Source organism: Triturus cristatus, chromosome 3_2 (assembly GCF_964204655.1).
Source record: "Triturus cristatus chromosome 3_2, aTriCri1.1, whole genome shotgun sequence".
NCBI classification, from domain to species: Eukaryota; Metazoa; Chordata; class Amphibia; order Caudata; family Salamandridae; genus Triturus; species Triturus cristatus.
In genome coordinates, this window is record NC_140584.1 from 819,044,616 (window position 1) to 819,059,858 (window position 15,243).

The 15,243-nt window shown below is 41.6% G+C and overlaps 1 protein-coding gene across 8 annotated transcripts in view; it reads left to right on the forward strand.

Annotated features, from left to right (window-relative positions):
• Positions 1-15,243, forward strand: part of MPP4 (MAGUK p55 scaffold protein 4) — a 397,034-nt gene that overhangs the window by 252,116 nt on the left and 129,675 nt on the right. For 3 of the 8 annotated variants that reach the window (XM_085648977.1, XM_085648983.1, XM_085648980.1), the window contains 3 exons: positions 589-609; positions 5,454-5,468; positions 9,459-9,500. In XM_085648977.1, coding sequence (XP_085505103.1) covers positions 589-609; positions 5,454-5,468; positions 9,459-9,500 — 78 coding nt within the window. The remainder of the gene's footprint in view (positions 1-588; positions 610-5,453; positions 5,469-9,458; positions 9,501-15,243) is intronic. The other 5 variants (XM_085648978.1, XM_085648982.1, XM_085648979.1 and 2 more) reach the window with 4 other exon arrangements.

Sequence of the window (15,243 nt, forward strand, 5' to 3'; positions counted from 1 at the left end):
TATAATAAATATGATTATGGTCAACTAATGAGGGAAGGAGGGAAATGGTTTGGTTATAGAAATATTAATTGTTACCTGAACTCCAAACAGTAGATGTTATTGGCTCAGAACCTGTGCTCAGGGTTCAAGGGTTTTTGACATCCAGCTCAGGGGTACAGCCACCACTCCTATGTGGCTAGTGTGTCTTTCATGGAACGGTTGGGTAATTCCCCTCATTTCCGAATGGGCAAGTACCCTCTTGTCTTAACTCACCTACGTCGCAGTCATTCATTTGAGCTTGTACTTTACTATGAAACATTAACTGCCTGTGCCTTTAAAAACGGTGACCTTCACAATTGCCACAAAGTGGCTACTGGGCAAAACAGCTATTCCTACAAATGGTAAAAACATAAGCTTTTTTTACATTAATGGTAAGACCATCCAATGCTATTTCCTTATCAAGTTCCACTAATACGTGCATTGTCTAATTTTTGACACACCATTAAAGGTGCATCTCAACACAACAACTTTACAAATAAAAGCAAAATGAGACCATTGTGACTAACAGAATTATTTTTATTTTTGCCCTTTCGCTGCCAAATTTTAAAGATGAAGAAGCGTTTGAGTCAGGTAGGTGTTTTGCTTTTGAAAAGAAAGTACTTGTTTAAACTCCTATATATCTACCACAGTTGCACAATGTGTTTAAATGTGCAGAATCCAGCAAGTCATGCTCTACTGAAATCTGCTTTATTCGACACAGAATGTTCCAAAGTTCTGCTTCAAATACCCGTCTGCCAGGCCCTGTGTCTCCCTTCCCCGTTTTCACTCATGGAATCCTGGCAGTGTCTGTGCGAGAACCTTTCTGTCTCCTTCCCAGCTCCTCCTCTTGGTGGAAGCTCCCCTCCTGCCCCATGGCCTTGTCTGTCTCCGGTGCGCCTTTATATGCTGCCCTCTCTGCTAGGTACTGTAACCTGCCTGTGATGCGTTTGCATCCTTCTGCGGCCAATTCAGACTGCTATCCCTCCTGTGCCTGTAAACTGGGAACCATCCAGTTGATTAATTACACATTTAATATACAGCGTCAGTGCCCGTGTCTTCTGCCTGTGATCTATAACTATCTGTATCATCTACTGTCTTTTCTCTTCTATTGTCTCCTGCCCCTGTCTGTTTGTGTTCTTTATCCCCTGCCCTCCTCCTTCACTCAGCTTCAATGTTTTTTGTTGTTTTATATAGCGCTGTACATGAGCATCAGTTACATTACACTAGGACACATTAATTTTTTTATAGACGGGATACATAAAGTGATTTTGAACAAAATCACAGGATGTTGAGCTGACCCTGGGACTCGAACCTGGTTCCCCAGTTCCAAAGTCAGGAGCTCTGGCATTACGTCACACCCTCTCCCCAATGTCGCCTGCCTCTGTGCCCTTTGCACTGTCTGGTTTATCAGCCTCATGCCCCTTTCTCCAGTCAGTCAGTTCCTATGTCTCCTGTGCGTATTCCCCTGTCACTGTCTGTTTTACTTGCTGCCCCCACCGAGCCAGCTCCTGTCTCTGTGGCCCTGGCACTCTTGTTTTCAGTGTCTCTGTATCTCCTGCCCTCTCCTTCAGTCAACACCCGCGTCTTCTGCCCCTGTTCCCTTAGCACTGTCTATGGTATTTATTGCCCCTCCGATTATCTTGTATGCTGCCCCTGTGCCTCTGGTACTCTTTGTTTTAACTGTCTCCCACACTTTCCTTCAGTGAATTCCTGCACCATCTGCTCTTTTCTCATCTGCTTTAGATACAGATAGACACATGCATGCACTTCTTCACACAAATCTTAACGCAGCCAAAGTAGGTATTGCCTGGAAGTGGCATGGCCTGCCAGGCTTTGAATGCTTGGCTACTGGAATGGATCACTGCTTTGTCCTAGAGTTCTCAGTATATCAAGCCATGTGTCATCCATAGCAGCACCACACAATTTAGAATGGTTGAAATTAATATGAAAGCCTTTAGGTAAGTCTGAGGATTTCCCCTTGTGACAGGAAAGATTTGCCCTAAGTAGCACCACAGTCTTTCCCCCTCTGGAAGGGTTGATCAAAAGGAATGCAAATGTATTTACTTCACTCATAAGTGGGTGAACTGATGTGCCCTTTGGACCACATACTTTATTGCTTTATATTGAGTCACAAAGCATTTGAATGTTACCAGTTGCCATTGTCTATTGGTAACCATTCGCAAAGCAGAATATGTCCTCTGTTTGAGGGGTTGCTGCCGCACCATGGCTAGTGGAGCAGATAGTGGTTGAATAGACCACTGTTTCCCCCCGCACCTAACCCTTGATGCCCTTGCTTGATGTGCACATTGGTTTGGCCCTGTTGCCTGGATATGCAACATTTCTGGACTTGCCTTGTGCAGTTTGTCCATTTTTTAAACCTTTGAAAACTTTGTGAACTTTGCAAAGTTTAAAAAATAAAGCAGGCTAAATTCCTGCTAAATATAGGTTTCGCATTCAGAAAACTCTGCATGCAAAAACACATTTTACACATTACTGTTAAGATTCTTCTATGTACGTAGAGATACTTGTATAGCACAAACCTAGCTGGGAAGCAATGGATGGCTGAAAAAAGGCTAAAGACCAAGAATATGAATCAGATCGTTAATAAGATGCAGGTAACAAGTGATTACTACTTAGTTTAGGGTCGGGCAGTTTTCCTTGAAAAGATGCGTCTTCGGCTTATTTCTGGAATGCAGAAGATTTGAAGCAGTACCAACACTTTTGTGGCCGTTGTTTGACATGATAGGTGCATAGATAGAGAAGGCCTCCAGTCTCCTATTTTCCAGTCTTGCACCTATATATCCAGTTTGATGATATCTTGGCTTATGGTGTGACACAGTCCATTTGAAGTGATCAGTGTTTAGATCAGGTATGACAAGATGTCATTTCTGGGGGCTTTTATGTGACGGAACCAGCTTTAAATATGATACAGACATGAAGCGGAAGTCAATGTAGTCCATTGAGCATTTTAAGGTGATTTAGTCAAACTTCTTCAAGCCCTTGGTTAGACTGCTACGGTATGTATAAGGGCTTTCAGAATTTCTAGAGCGGTGTCTGCAAGGCCGTTAAGTAGAGTGTTGCTTCCATATAGATGTGCTCATGTCGGAGAGCCAGGATTGAATGTGTGGATCTTTGAAACTGATAGAAATCAAGATACATTCAGTCTTGGTTAGGTTGATCTTTTGGTAGGTTCTTGAAATTCAAATCTTGAGTAGCTCAAAGTGGGTTTTAAATCACTGAATATTGTTGGTAAAGGAAATTTTGAGGTAGAGTTGCATGTTGTCAGTGTGTTGATAGATCTTTATGTCTTCAAGTATAGATTTGAGGGATTAGTTGAAGAAGCATAAAAAGATGAGGAAGAGGATGGAACGCAAGGGTACAATGCAGCAGATGGGGACAGTGGTTGGTTTAGTTCAGAAGAGAACCATTACAGGACTGTGCAAGATAAGTCCTTGCATGTTTCCAGGATGTTGATCAGTATTTGGTGGTATACTGTGTCAAAGGCTGTAGAAAGGCAGAGGGAACGGACATTTTTGTCATTGATGAGAAAGACTACATTAACTACTTGATGACCAGCTGTCTCCGTGCTCCAGCATAGCCTAAATCTTGATTGGTGACCCTGCAGATTGTTTTTTCTGATCTGTCCCTGTAACTAGGTGGAGACTGATACGTTTTTCAATGACAGGTAGTCAGGTGTAGTGACAGACGTTGGAGAGATTATCTAGGTCCAGGTTTGGTTTCTTCAGTAGGGGATGGATAAGCCCTGTCTTGAGGACATTGGGGAGGTTTTGTTGGCTGAGTAGAGTGGACAATATTAAGGAGGGACGTAATGTATTTCTTGTAAGATTTAATGATAGATAAAGGTAAAATATAAGATTGATATCATGTGGCCTTCAGCAAGTTCAGGAAGTTGGTAAGTTCAGCATGCCATCAGAAGTTAAAGGCAGTACATTGGGTGCTGTAGCAATGGACTTAAGGTTTAATGTAGATATCGGTTTCGTGTTCTCAATGTGGCATCTGATTTGTTGATCTTCTTTGGGAAGCGCTAATTGATGCAAGGGTGTTTGTCAACTTTGGGGAAATTGGAAGGTCTGTATGTGAATTCAGACAGTGCTTGACCGCTTTGAAGAAGGCTTTGCTATTGTTAGCTGCTTTGTTGATGGAAGTCATGAAGGTAGGATGTGATTGGCTAGTGGGAGAACATGACATCAGAGGTCCCCTGACCTCACATACCCAGTAGATGCTACTGCATAATTCTGACTATCTGCTGCTGGTTGGCAGCTATGAAGCTTGGAACTGGCAAGAAGCTGTGGTGGACTCTAACAGTCCTGAGGGAATGGCTGATGTCATGGATCATTTGACCGCACTGTCAAAGGGTGATACTGGGGTGCATTGGCTCTGGTTGTCTGTCTTTGAAGCTTGGTCGTTGTGGACAGCTAGTCAGGGCCCCATTTGGCCACAGGGCGTGCCTGGAATGGTGTCAGACGTAACTTGACATCTCAGGTGTGTGCCTCAAATCCAAAACATGTTTTGCAGGAAATCTGGAGGTGAACTTGTACAAAGTACACAAAGGGGCACATACATTAAGCTAAGCAATTGCGATTCCTTAATAGCGATTATTAAGGAATCGCTATTTAGGAATTGCACTTGCCTATGCATGTAGGTTTTGCTAAAATATAAGCTATTCCTACACATTCCTTAATTGCAAATCGCAAATAGCGATTCGCAATTTAGGAATTCCTTCCCATTCATTCCTATGGGCCAAGAGGCCCATAGGAATGAATGGGACAGCATTTGCAATTTGCGAGTACCAAATAGGTACTCGCAAATTGCTAATGCAATTTCAAAGGTGCTAGGGGGCCTAAAGGCCACCCTAACGCACCCCCAAAACATGAATATGTGCACATGTGGCGCACACACATGCCCTAAGGGCATGTGTGTGCGCCACATGGCACTTAGAAAAATGCAATTCATAAATTTTTCTAAGGAATTGCAAATTACCTTCAACTTGAAGTTGATGGTAATTTGCGATTCCAAATTGCAAAAATGCAATTTGCGATTGCATAATGCATCGCAATTAGGGAAATACAATTTGCGATTCCCTAACTGCATTCGCAAAATAGGTAATCGCAAAAATTGTGATTTCCTGTTTTGTGAATGCCTTTGGGCTTAATGCATAGCAAATTGCATTTTACCGGTTGCAAACGGGCCAATTCTGAAAATCGGCCCATTTGCGACCGGTATTTTGCTTGAAGCATGTGCCCCAAAATATGTAACTTCAGAAAGTACAAATGTGACGGCCAGAATTCCTCACAACTTTTTTGCAAACTATAAGAACTTAATATGACTTCAGTACAAAAGTCATGTCAATGTTATAGATGCATCCTAATTGAAATTTTTGTTTTTGTTTGCATTATTTCAAATCCCCTTTTCAGAGGAGCTCAAAGAAGGTACATTTGAATTCTGTGTAATGTATGTGCTCGTGATCTTATCATGTCATAAAATAAACTGTATATTTAAGCTACCTAGCCCAAAATTAAGGGCCAGCTAGAAATAAAAGGTTACATTTAAACAAGCAACAATGTTATAATCCTTTTATGGTTCCTGAAGTTAAATGAGGATATTAAAAAAAATAACATATCATAATATATGACTGGCCCTTCTCTTGTACCATAAACCATCACTAGATGTTATAACGTATAACCAGAGCTTGCACTCTTTAGTACAGCAAAGAAAACACACAACATTGACCCTATTTTTATAAAAAGACATTTATTTTTTGTTAAAGTGCCATAGTAAAGATGATATGATGTGATATTTTAAAATAAATTCAGAGACTCTTGTCTTAGTTCCAAGTAGTTGCTTAATTCCAGTTTCCACAGCAGTGCAATAAGGCAAAAAACAATGAATGGCTTTCCAATAAAAAAATTTCATGTGTCCTTGGAAATCTGTATTTCACTCTCACAAAGCCTGTGCTCTGGAGAACGTAATCGACAACAACACACTGGATGTTGTTGTCTTGTAAGCTCTAACAATAAAGAGATAGGGTTTTCCACAGACTGTTCGTTTTAGAGTTTGGTTATAGGCAGCTGTAGCTGTTTGCCAGCAGTGCTGATGAGTGTCACATTGCTTTTTGTTGCTTAGATTGTCCTTCCAAAATGCTATCTTGCTAGTAGTGAATCCTTCCTTTTGTTTCTCCTTTTTGTCTATTGTTTCCTCCCATGGAGCAGGGACCAAGTACTGCACCTTTATGCTTTGGCTGTTTATCTGTTCGTTTTTTTCTTAGGTACCTGCTTCTGTTACTGTTTGCCAGTGTTCAGCTTCGGCACCTGTAGCTGCTTGCATTTTAGCACAGCATTTGTCCCTCCCACCTCCTCCTATGTCGCTGCATTTTCTTCACACTCCCCCTTGTGCCTAGTACTCCTGTTCCTCACTCCTTCTGCCACTTACTTATTATAATTGTGGTGATGTTCGACTACCGCTCCCAGGCTGCATCATGCTAATGAATAGAAAGCCCACACTGGAACTGTGTGCTGCTGATGACGTGTGGTATTGGTATCTGGTTAGTGCTTACCAACCTATTGCAAGGCTCATGGCGCTTTCAGGGCGGTTTACTCAGTACCTACTCAATTTGTCCATTTCTTTGTTTTGCATTGTTAACAAAAACAATGTTTTAAAACTTCACAGCAAAAAATAAAGCTTTCACAAAGACAGTGGCGGCTGCTACTTATCAGCAGTGGAGAGGCGGGTCACGGGGGAGGGGGGGAGAAATGAAAGAAATATTTTTTTAAATCACTTACCTACCTGCCAGCTGCCACCTTTCGATCCTCTTCGCCGGCTTCCAGGGGCAAAAAGCAGGAACAAGAAGCATCCAGGGTTCCTGACTCCCCAAGCCAATCACGATACTGCTAATAGCAGTGTTTTGATATGTCTGAGCGCCGTGGGTCGCTGCTCAGAGAGTGACTAGATGCCTGGGCATGTTCTCCACCCAGGCTGTGCAATACAGGCTGGTGGAGAACATGCACAGCGCGCATAACTGTTTGGCCGCCCCAAGACGGCTGGCTAAACAGTCATGCACACTTAGAGAGTGGCACCACTCCTCCCCCTGCTCCTCTGTAACAGTCTAGCCCGCCCCACCCTGCCCCCTAACCAGCTGAGCAATGGAGGAAAAATAAAACGAAAATAACAATGCGCTATTATTTTATTTTTTCCTTTTTGACCCAGAACAGTGGAGCGACGCTTCTCCACCTTAGCGGAGGAGCCGCCTCTGCACAAAGAACACTAATTCAGAGAAATTTATAGGGGAATGCACTAGCGTAACGGATGGTCCTGATTGAGGCAGACGAGCTACACTTACACTGAATGCAGTGTCCGGCTTTTGTGGAGCCGCTTTCCTGCCTCATTAAGTACACACACACTTCTAATTTTGAAGCGCTTCTGTTACTTGGGATCCCAAGGCTAGTGTCATTGGACTGTAGCTGATTTTCTGCTCAGGGATTGGGATTCAGCGCATGAGGCAAAATGTCAAAGAAGAATGAGCTTCTGTCTCTTGCGAGCCCTGTCCGCCCTGCAAGGTTTAACTGCTTTTTCTTTCAGTGACTGGAGAAGTCTTGCCCACGGTCTGAGTCACAATAAACATCAACCTTTCACTTTCCTATATGTTATATTTTTTAAAGAAAAGCGACCCTGCAGAGTTTATGTACTCCTTGAACATCCGGTCTCCTTCCCATGACCCAAATAAAGGATGGTGCAACTTTGCTGTTCATCATTACAGAACATTTTATCAGCAATAACATTTTTTTTATATGTCCAGCTAAATTGACTGTTGGCAGGGCGTTGGAATTATGCAGTTTTGCACTGTAGCATGTCCAGGTAAGTATGGATTTGCCACATAATCCATCATACGTTGCATAAACTGCAGATTTTAACAAAAACTTCTGCTTCAAGCTCAAATGGATCAAAAGTTACTAAAAACGTGGTGACACGTGTTGCTGTGCAGTGGAAGGTACTTTACAAAGGTTGGCTGATCACTTGTCAGTTGCTTATTGTTGTGTTTGGGTGTTACACTGGTAATAATGAGGTGAAATCTTTGCCCAGACATTGTTGACATGAGTAAAAATAAAATGATGAAGTGATAACATCGGAAAATGTGCTGCATTACACCACATAATTTGCCTTTCCTTGCCATATAATATAGTAAACCTGCTGCATAATTTGGTCCAAAGCTGCTGCTGCAGCATAATTCCAGAAACATTGACGTTAGGCTCTAATAATTGGTAGCCATGTGAAGAGTACTGCTTGTGCACAATGCCTTACAGGTTGCACATTTGAGAATGTGGCGATTTGAACCCAAAACTACTGGCTTCCATCTCTAAAGCTGAATCACTAGACAGGATATGCCCCCGAAGCGTGACTTCAGCACAGACTTGTGAGAGGGATCTGTGCGCAGTTAGAAGTTTCATCTTTTATACCAAAACGTATAAAAAGTCAATGCGTTTAATTACTACAGAAGCAAGAAAGTGGGAGGACCAGGCATTATGAGTAGCCTTGCAGTAGCATTCTTGCCAGAATTGTTGCCTGGAGTTGGAGAAGAGTGTGGAGGGCTGGACAATGCTGCAGTTTTGCATGGTTATAGTTGCAGAGACACACTTTCTGTAGCACCGAGAGCCCAGTGGCCAGGGGCAGTAGAACGAAAGAGAGTGTCATCTTTGATAATACATATCCACCCTACTTGCTAACGGAGTATCTGCGAATCACGAGATTACCCTGATGCGCATTCCCCATTGAGCAATCCTGCTGATCTGCTGCAGGCTTGTACCATTTGTTTTGGGAACCAGGTTTTCAAACCTTCCCACCCTCCCATCATTGTTTGTAATTCCCCCCACCCCCACCGCTCCCATCACTAGGTTCACTTCTCCTCATCCTCTAATAGTTGCTTTCAGTTTTCACCCACCCACCCATAGTTGGTTTCAATTCACCCCCAGCCTCCCACCGTTGCTTTTAATTCCCAAATGCCGCCCAGGAAGAAGAAGCATGCGGCAAACATGTATTCCTGAATCAGACTGCATGGCCCAGTGTGTAGTAATTGTATAGCTATTCGGGTCTTGGTGGCACAAACCCCAGGATAATGTGCTGAATGGCTAAATACTTATAAGGTCCCAAAGGCAAGAATTATTGGCTATGCCAATGCTTGTTTGGCTTGTGGGTGCCTTTAGTAAGGATTGCCAATATCATGCATATTACATCAGGGCAATGAAGGGTGTTACTAGTTAAACTAACCAAAAAAAATGTGTACAAATCGCCAGCAAATCTACATGGTATTGGTTACAATTAAAGATTCTCAGCATTGCAAATTACTAAATGGAGAATTGCATATATTGTGCAGTAACAATGCTTGTATGTTTCTTGCTTTCCCTTCATGCCTTGCTTCCAAATGACAGAAGATGAAGAGTTCACCGAATATGGTCAGAGGATCTTTATTGGTTGGTGTAACTGTTGGTTGGTCTAGTTTAGAGCTGTCTTTGTTTGATTCCAAGTTGGCAACATCTCTCTGTACCTTTGGAAAACTGCAGCCTGTTCTAGCCTTCCCAAATACCACCCCTACACACTAAAATATCTCTGCTTCAAACACTAACCAACACACCAGCCCACAAATTGCATGACTGGAAAAGTGTGCAGCAACACCATGGAAATGCCCATTCTTGCTCCTTGTGCCTTGATTCTGGGTTGTAACCTGTGGATAAAGTGCTCTTAGGTCTGTTGATGTTAATAAGAAATGTTTTGCTTTATTTAACATATTACTAGAGTGTTTTTTCGTCTCAGAATTTAAATTGTTATGGTCAATTGTATAGAAGGTAATGGAGGATGGGATAAAGAGGGGAAAGAATGGGAGGCCAGAAAAAGAGATGGAGGAGATGAGAAAAGAACTTGTGACGCAAAGCTGAATAGTAAATGAAGACAGCCTTAAAGCTAGGTTTGGGTAGAAAAGTGAAAAGACCCAGAAAGAGATGGATAAACATTACAGGGAAGGAAAAAGGAAGTTGTGTGAAAGACAGGTGGCAAGTGAGAAAGTCAGAGTGATAGAATAAGAGGAAAAAGAAATAGAGAAGAGAAAAAGATATAAAAGTGATCAAACGAACATCCTTACTAATCGATCAAACAGCCATAACAAAAAAAAAATCATCACGTATGGGCAGTGATACAATCGTACCAGACTCTAAAACCCCAACAGTACCTGTTTGAACACTTCTCATATCATAAAAAGCACTATTTGACGCTGCTGAGGCTGAGGGAATACCCCACGAAAGACCTGACCCCCAAATGGAAACACACATGGCCAACTAAAGAATGTCGACTATGTGGACAGGGGGACGAGTCTTTGTTGCACCTCCTATGTATATGCCCCGCACTATCAGTAATCAGGAAAACTGTCTTGCGGGAGGCACTAAGAAATGCACAAATAAGTACATGCAGAGCAGCAGTTATAAAAAGCCTCGGGGGGACGTCTATTCAATTGTCCTGCAGACCTATAAACTTTTGGAAAATAGCGGCAAAAGAACTGGACAAAAACAGCGATTTAACAAAAGCAGCTGGAAAATAATGGTATACAGCTGTTTAATTACACTGATTATATAATCTTTTTAATGATTTAGCAGCTAATCGACCAGTACATTTTCATCATGTCACAAACTTTTGGAAAAGGGAGGCAAAAGAACTTTTAATTTCTTAACTATTTGTTGCCTGTTTACACGATTTAGCTTCAATCCTCTTCTGTCTCTTCACAGTCCTACAACTCTTGTCTCTTCTTAAATTCTAGTTTTTAAATGTTGATCCTCATTTTTATGAAACATGGTGGTACGCCCACCCTTTTATGATTTTAATGAAATCAAATAAAAGTATTTTTGATTGATTGAGATGTAAAAGTGAGGTAGAGTAGAGAGATTGCGAGCGAGAGACACTACTGAGTAGCATGCGACAGAAAAGCAGAGATCAGGATTGCCCCCTCCAGTTCAACCGACATGAAAATTGCTAAATTAGGCTTTTCCCATGCCTGAACCAGGCTTACCTGAAGAGGATACTGTATGACCAGAGTAAAATCTTTTCGAACCCAGACACTAAAAATATCAGCGGGGGGGGGGGGGGGGGTTAGGAATGATCCTTCCAAGTGAAATGGTCCAGTCTAATCTGTTTGGATTACACCTGGCAGACAGCAGATACAATGGAGACAGAGATGATCCAGAATAAACATTGAGATGAGGAATGAGTGAAAAACAGAAGGAAAACACAAGAAACTCTTCAGAGGGGAGAGAATAAGAGAAACCCTCCCAAGACCTTCTCAGAATATTTTTAAATACAGAGGGAGAAAGTACATCTAAAGTTGGCTACTCCTTTCTGACTTCACTCGATGTAGATCATGTGCTGGGGCAGTGTGTCCTTCTCAGTTAGTATATCAAAAACGGGGGGCGGGGGGGAGGGAGTAAGAGTATATTCTGGGTTCTTCCTCCAAAAGGAATTCATTCATGTAAAAAAATGGGAACACAGCCTACATTTATGTAACAAAATTGCACCAAATTCATGTTACATACAGTGCAGCTGAAAGAATACTACTTGGTAAAATAATTAACCAAATCCATTCAACAGAAACAGTTTCTTGCATACATTTGCCTATAAGTGTGTTAAAATAGGCAGGGACGATGCCTGAGGACATTAGGCGAGTCACCAATGGCGCCTGAATAAATGAAAGCTAGTAGCAGTGGCTTTTCAACAAATTCAAAACTAAATTTCCCCTCCACAAGACCTGATAATTTTTAAAAGAAGACTCAGGCAGGTCCTGTGAGGTATTGAAAGAGTTCTATTTCAATCACTTTAGCTAAGTCCATTATATACTTCAACCACTGAAAGCCGTCCCCATTGAGCAATCCTACACTGCAATCCAGATGTATGGATTCCTCCACTATGTCTGGAGTGTCCTTTTTGGATTCATTCTGTAAATCTCTGAAAAGGGTGTGTATGCTGAACACCCACTGGGCTGGCTTCATGTTAATAACTTCCAGTGACATATTGTACAAGATGGTTTTATTGGAGGCAACTTACATTAGGAATAAGTTACCTGACATGCTTAGAAACAAAAAACGTGATGTACCGCAGTGATGTATGTGAACTAATAGAAAAACTGAAACGGAGAAATCACATAGGAGGAAACCAAATAATGGAAAACCGGTTTTAAGGAAAGACAATTTAACGAAAATACAAAACATCGAAAATTAAAAGAAACTTTTTAAAGGAAAGATAGTTTTAGGGGACATTTTTAAATTATATTAAAATTGGATGGTGTTTATAGGTAGTGAGGGGTATTTGGGTTCAGGGATGTGTAATGTTTAGGGGTGATGGGATTTTAGGGGTAAGGGGTGAGTTCAGGTGTAGAAAGGGGTTTTTAGGGTTCAGGGATGGGTGGGGTTTAGGGTTGTTGATGGTTTTTTAGAAGTTCAGAATGGGTGGAGTTTAGGGATGGTAGGACATTTTTAGGGTTCAGGGATGGGTGGAGTATAGCGGTGTTAAATGTTTTTTAGGGTTCACAGATGGAGTTTAGGGCTGGTGAGGGTTTTTTAAGGTTCAGTTATGGGTAAATTTAGGGTGGCAAAGAGTTTTTAGTGTTCAGGAATGGGTGGAGTTTAGAGGTGCGAAAGGGGTTTTAGGCGTTTAGGGATGGGTGAAGGTTATCTGGTGAAAAGGGATTTTTAGGGTACAGGGATGAATGGAGTTTAGGAATTGTAAGGGGATTTTAGGGTTCAGGGAGGGGTGGAGCTTAGGGGTTGATAAGTGTTTTTAAGATTCTGGAATGGATGGTGTGATGAGGGTTTTTTAAGGATCTGGCATGGGTTTGTGTGGGGGTTTATGGGTAAGACGTGTGAAGGGGTCAGGCATGAATGGTGTTTAGGCGTAGTGAGCGGTCAGTGAATTAAAAGCATCAAAAGTAATTGTTTGACAATGTAGAAGATATTAAGTACTGAAATAATACCTCAGACAAAAATGATTCTGAATACAACCATTGCACTTATACCTTAAAACATAAGCATGTAAAAGCCAATTTTGAAAAAAAGACTTGCTATTAATTGGTCTCTATGAAATGGTAAATGCCATTTAGCCTTCAAATTCCATTTAACAGTTTAGTTGAAATAGTTTCTCAGTAATGGCATTCCACGAAACTGTGTTTTTTAATGAAGTCACATACAACCGTACTGCAGGAGTCTCATAGCTAATGTTCTTTTCATGCAAGCTACAGTATTCTCATAGATGTAGAGTTAGTATTCACAGCCAAATGAGCATCCACTAGATATATGTCTACTCAACTTACTGGGTGCACTTTTACAGCATATTTGACCTCACGTGGGGTCTGTAGCACTCAAGGGTGATTTAATTTTCTAGCAACAAGTGTCCCAGCCAAGCCAGAGTTTTCTTATAGTTCTTTAACTCAGTTTTCTCAACCAAATGTCTCTATTCTTATTAGCTGACTTTTCAATTCACTAAAAAGAATACTTGCATAGCATGCTCAATTCCGTCTGGTCTCTGTAGAGACACAACCATACATGTAGCTCGTGAAACACATAGCAAACCTATCAACCTCAGCTTGCATAGAATTGGACTAAAAACACGTTTCGGTACCAATTGACAGATAGCTGAAGACATCACACTACATTTTAATTTGAGACACAAGGCTTTGATGCATGAAATAGGTTCTCAACACTCCTGAAAGGTTTCAGGGAGAGTTATACTGTAGAAAATATTTGCAATATTTCGTGTCCCATTAGACAGAAAAGTGTGAGAGTCATAATGGTCATCGCCCATTCCTGCCCTTTTGTTACCAGAGGCACTGATTTTCTACCGTGGATGCTAGATAGGGACCTGCTTCTTCATGCCTAGATTATAACATCCTAGGCAACAATTTTGTTGACACACAGCTTTACTATAAACATTTCTTTGATGCAATGTTTCAGTGGGACTACTGAAGAATCTTCAGCTGAGGGGGAACTGGTCTGCTGAAATGGGAAATGATTTCCCAAATTCAAGCAAACAACATTGCATCATTCTTCACAAGCCTGCAATGTATAGTGTAAGATCTGGCCATATGATACCCGAGCTGAATATGCTCTGTGATTCCAAAACTTGAACATATCGAATCTTGCAATCAATGTATGCGACAGTGAGGAGAATTAACTAGCCTTCTGAAATAGTGGCCACAGATGTGCAGCGCGTTTCAGTCAGGGGTCATCAGTGCTTCAAATAACGTACTCTCAAAATTCACTCTTTTCAATTGGCTTTTATTTTTATACATGTTTTACTTTTCTATCTGTTTTTCTATTTATATTGTTGGAGTTGATGGTGACTCAATATTTTCAGAGCCATGAAGATGTAGATTTCGATCCTGCCCCTTTAGGTGAGAACCTACCCGATAGGTTAAAAACGGGGGTGACTGAAGCTACACCCAGTTTCTGTGATCTATTGTAAGTGGAATAACTGCTGTGAGACCTTTTCCTGGAGTCCTGTGGCAGGCATTGGTTACTGGGCACCATCATTTTGAAGGTACTGTCGTTTTCTAAAAGTGTCCCAAGGCATTAGGTACTACAGCATTCTAGTTCAGTTCGATAACCAGGATACACCCTTGGTACACTTGACTCTCCAAGGGTAGCTAGGTCGGGTAGTGAAGGCTTAGAAGGGCAGTTGGTTTAGAGTTCAGATATTGTATGAAACAGTGATAAAACCCTATAAACTCAATGTCCAGTCAGAGCTATTGCTTTTAAAGAGTACGTTTTTACTTACATACGAGAAGTATAACAGCTAAACCGAACCCTCGTACCCCCTTCAAAAAAGAGGGCCCAAGTACGTTCTAGCCCATGGCTGACACACGATTTCAGTTTTATATACTTTTTGCAGTAAGGCATTGCAATTCCAATAATGTGCGTCTCTGTTGACAATGTTATCCGATGGGAGCACATTTCTGAGTTCTTAGCTCTTCTCAGAAACTTCCAGGCATGTCAGTGGAACTAGAAGCGCCTGACTCCTTTCTGTGATGCCAAGATTGTAATGACATGTCTGTCATTTGTCCTAGTATCAGGTTGTGAAAGGATGGACAACACAGTTGGGTACAGCGTGGACAGAGGAAAATCTGCTTTTAATAGTAGAATGCACGCACGTTTTCAAAACCCATCACCCAAGAGTGAACAGGCA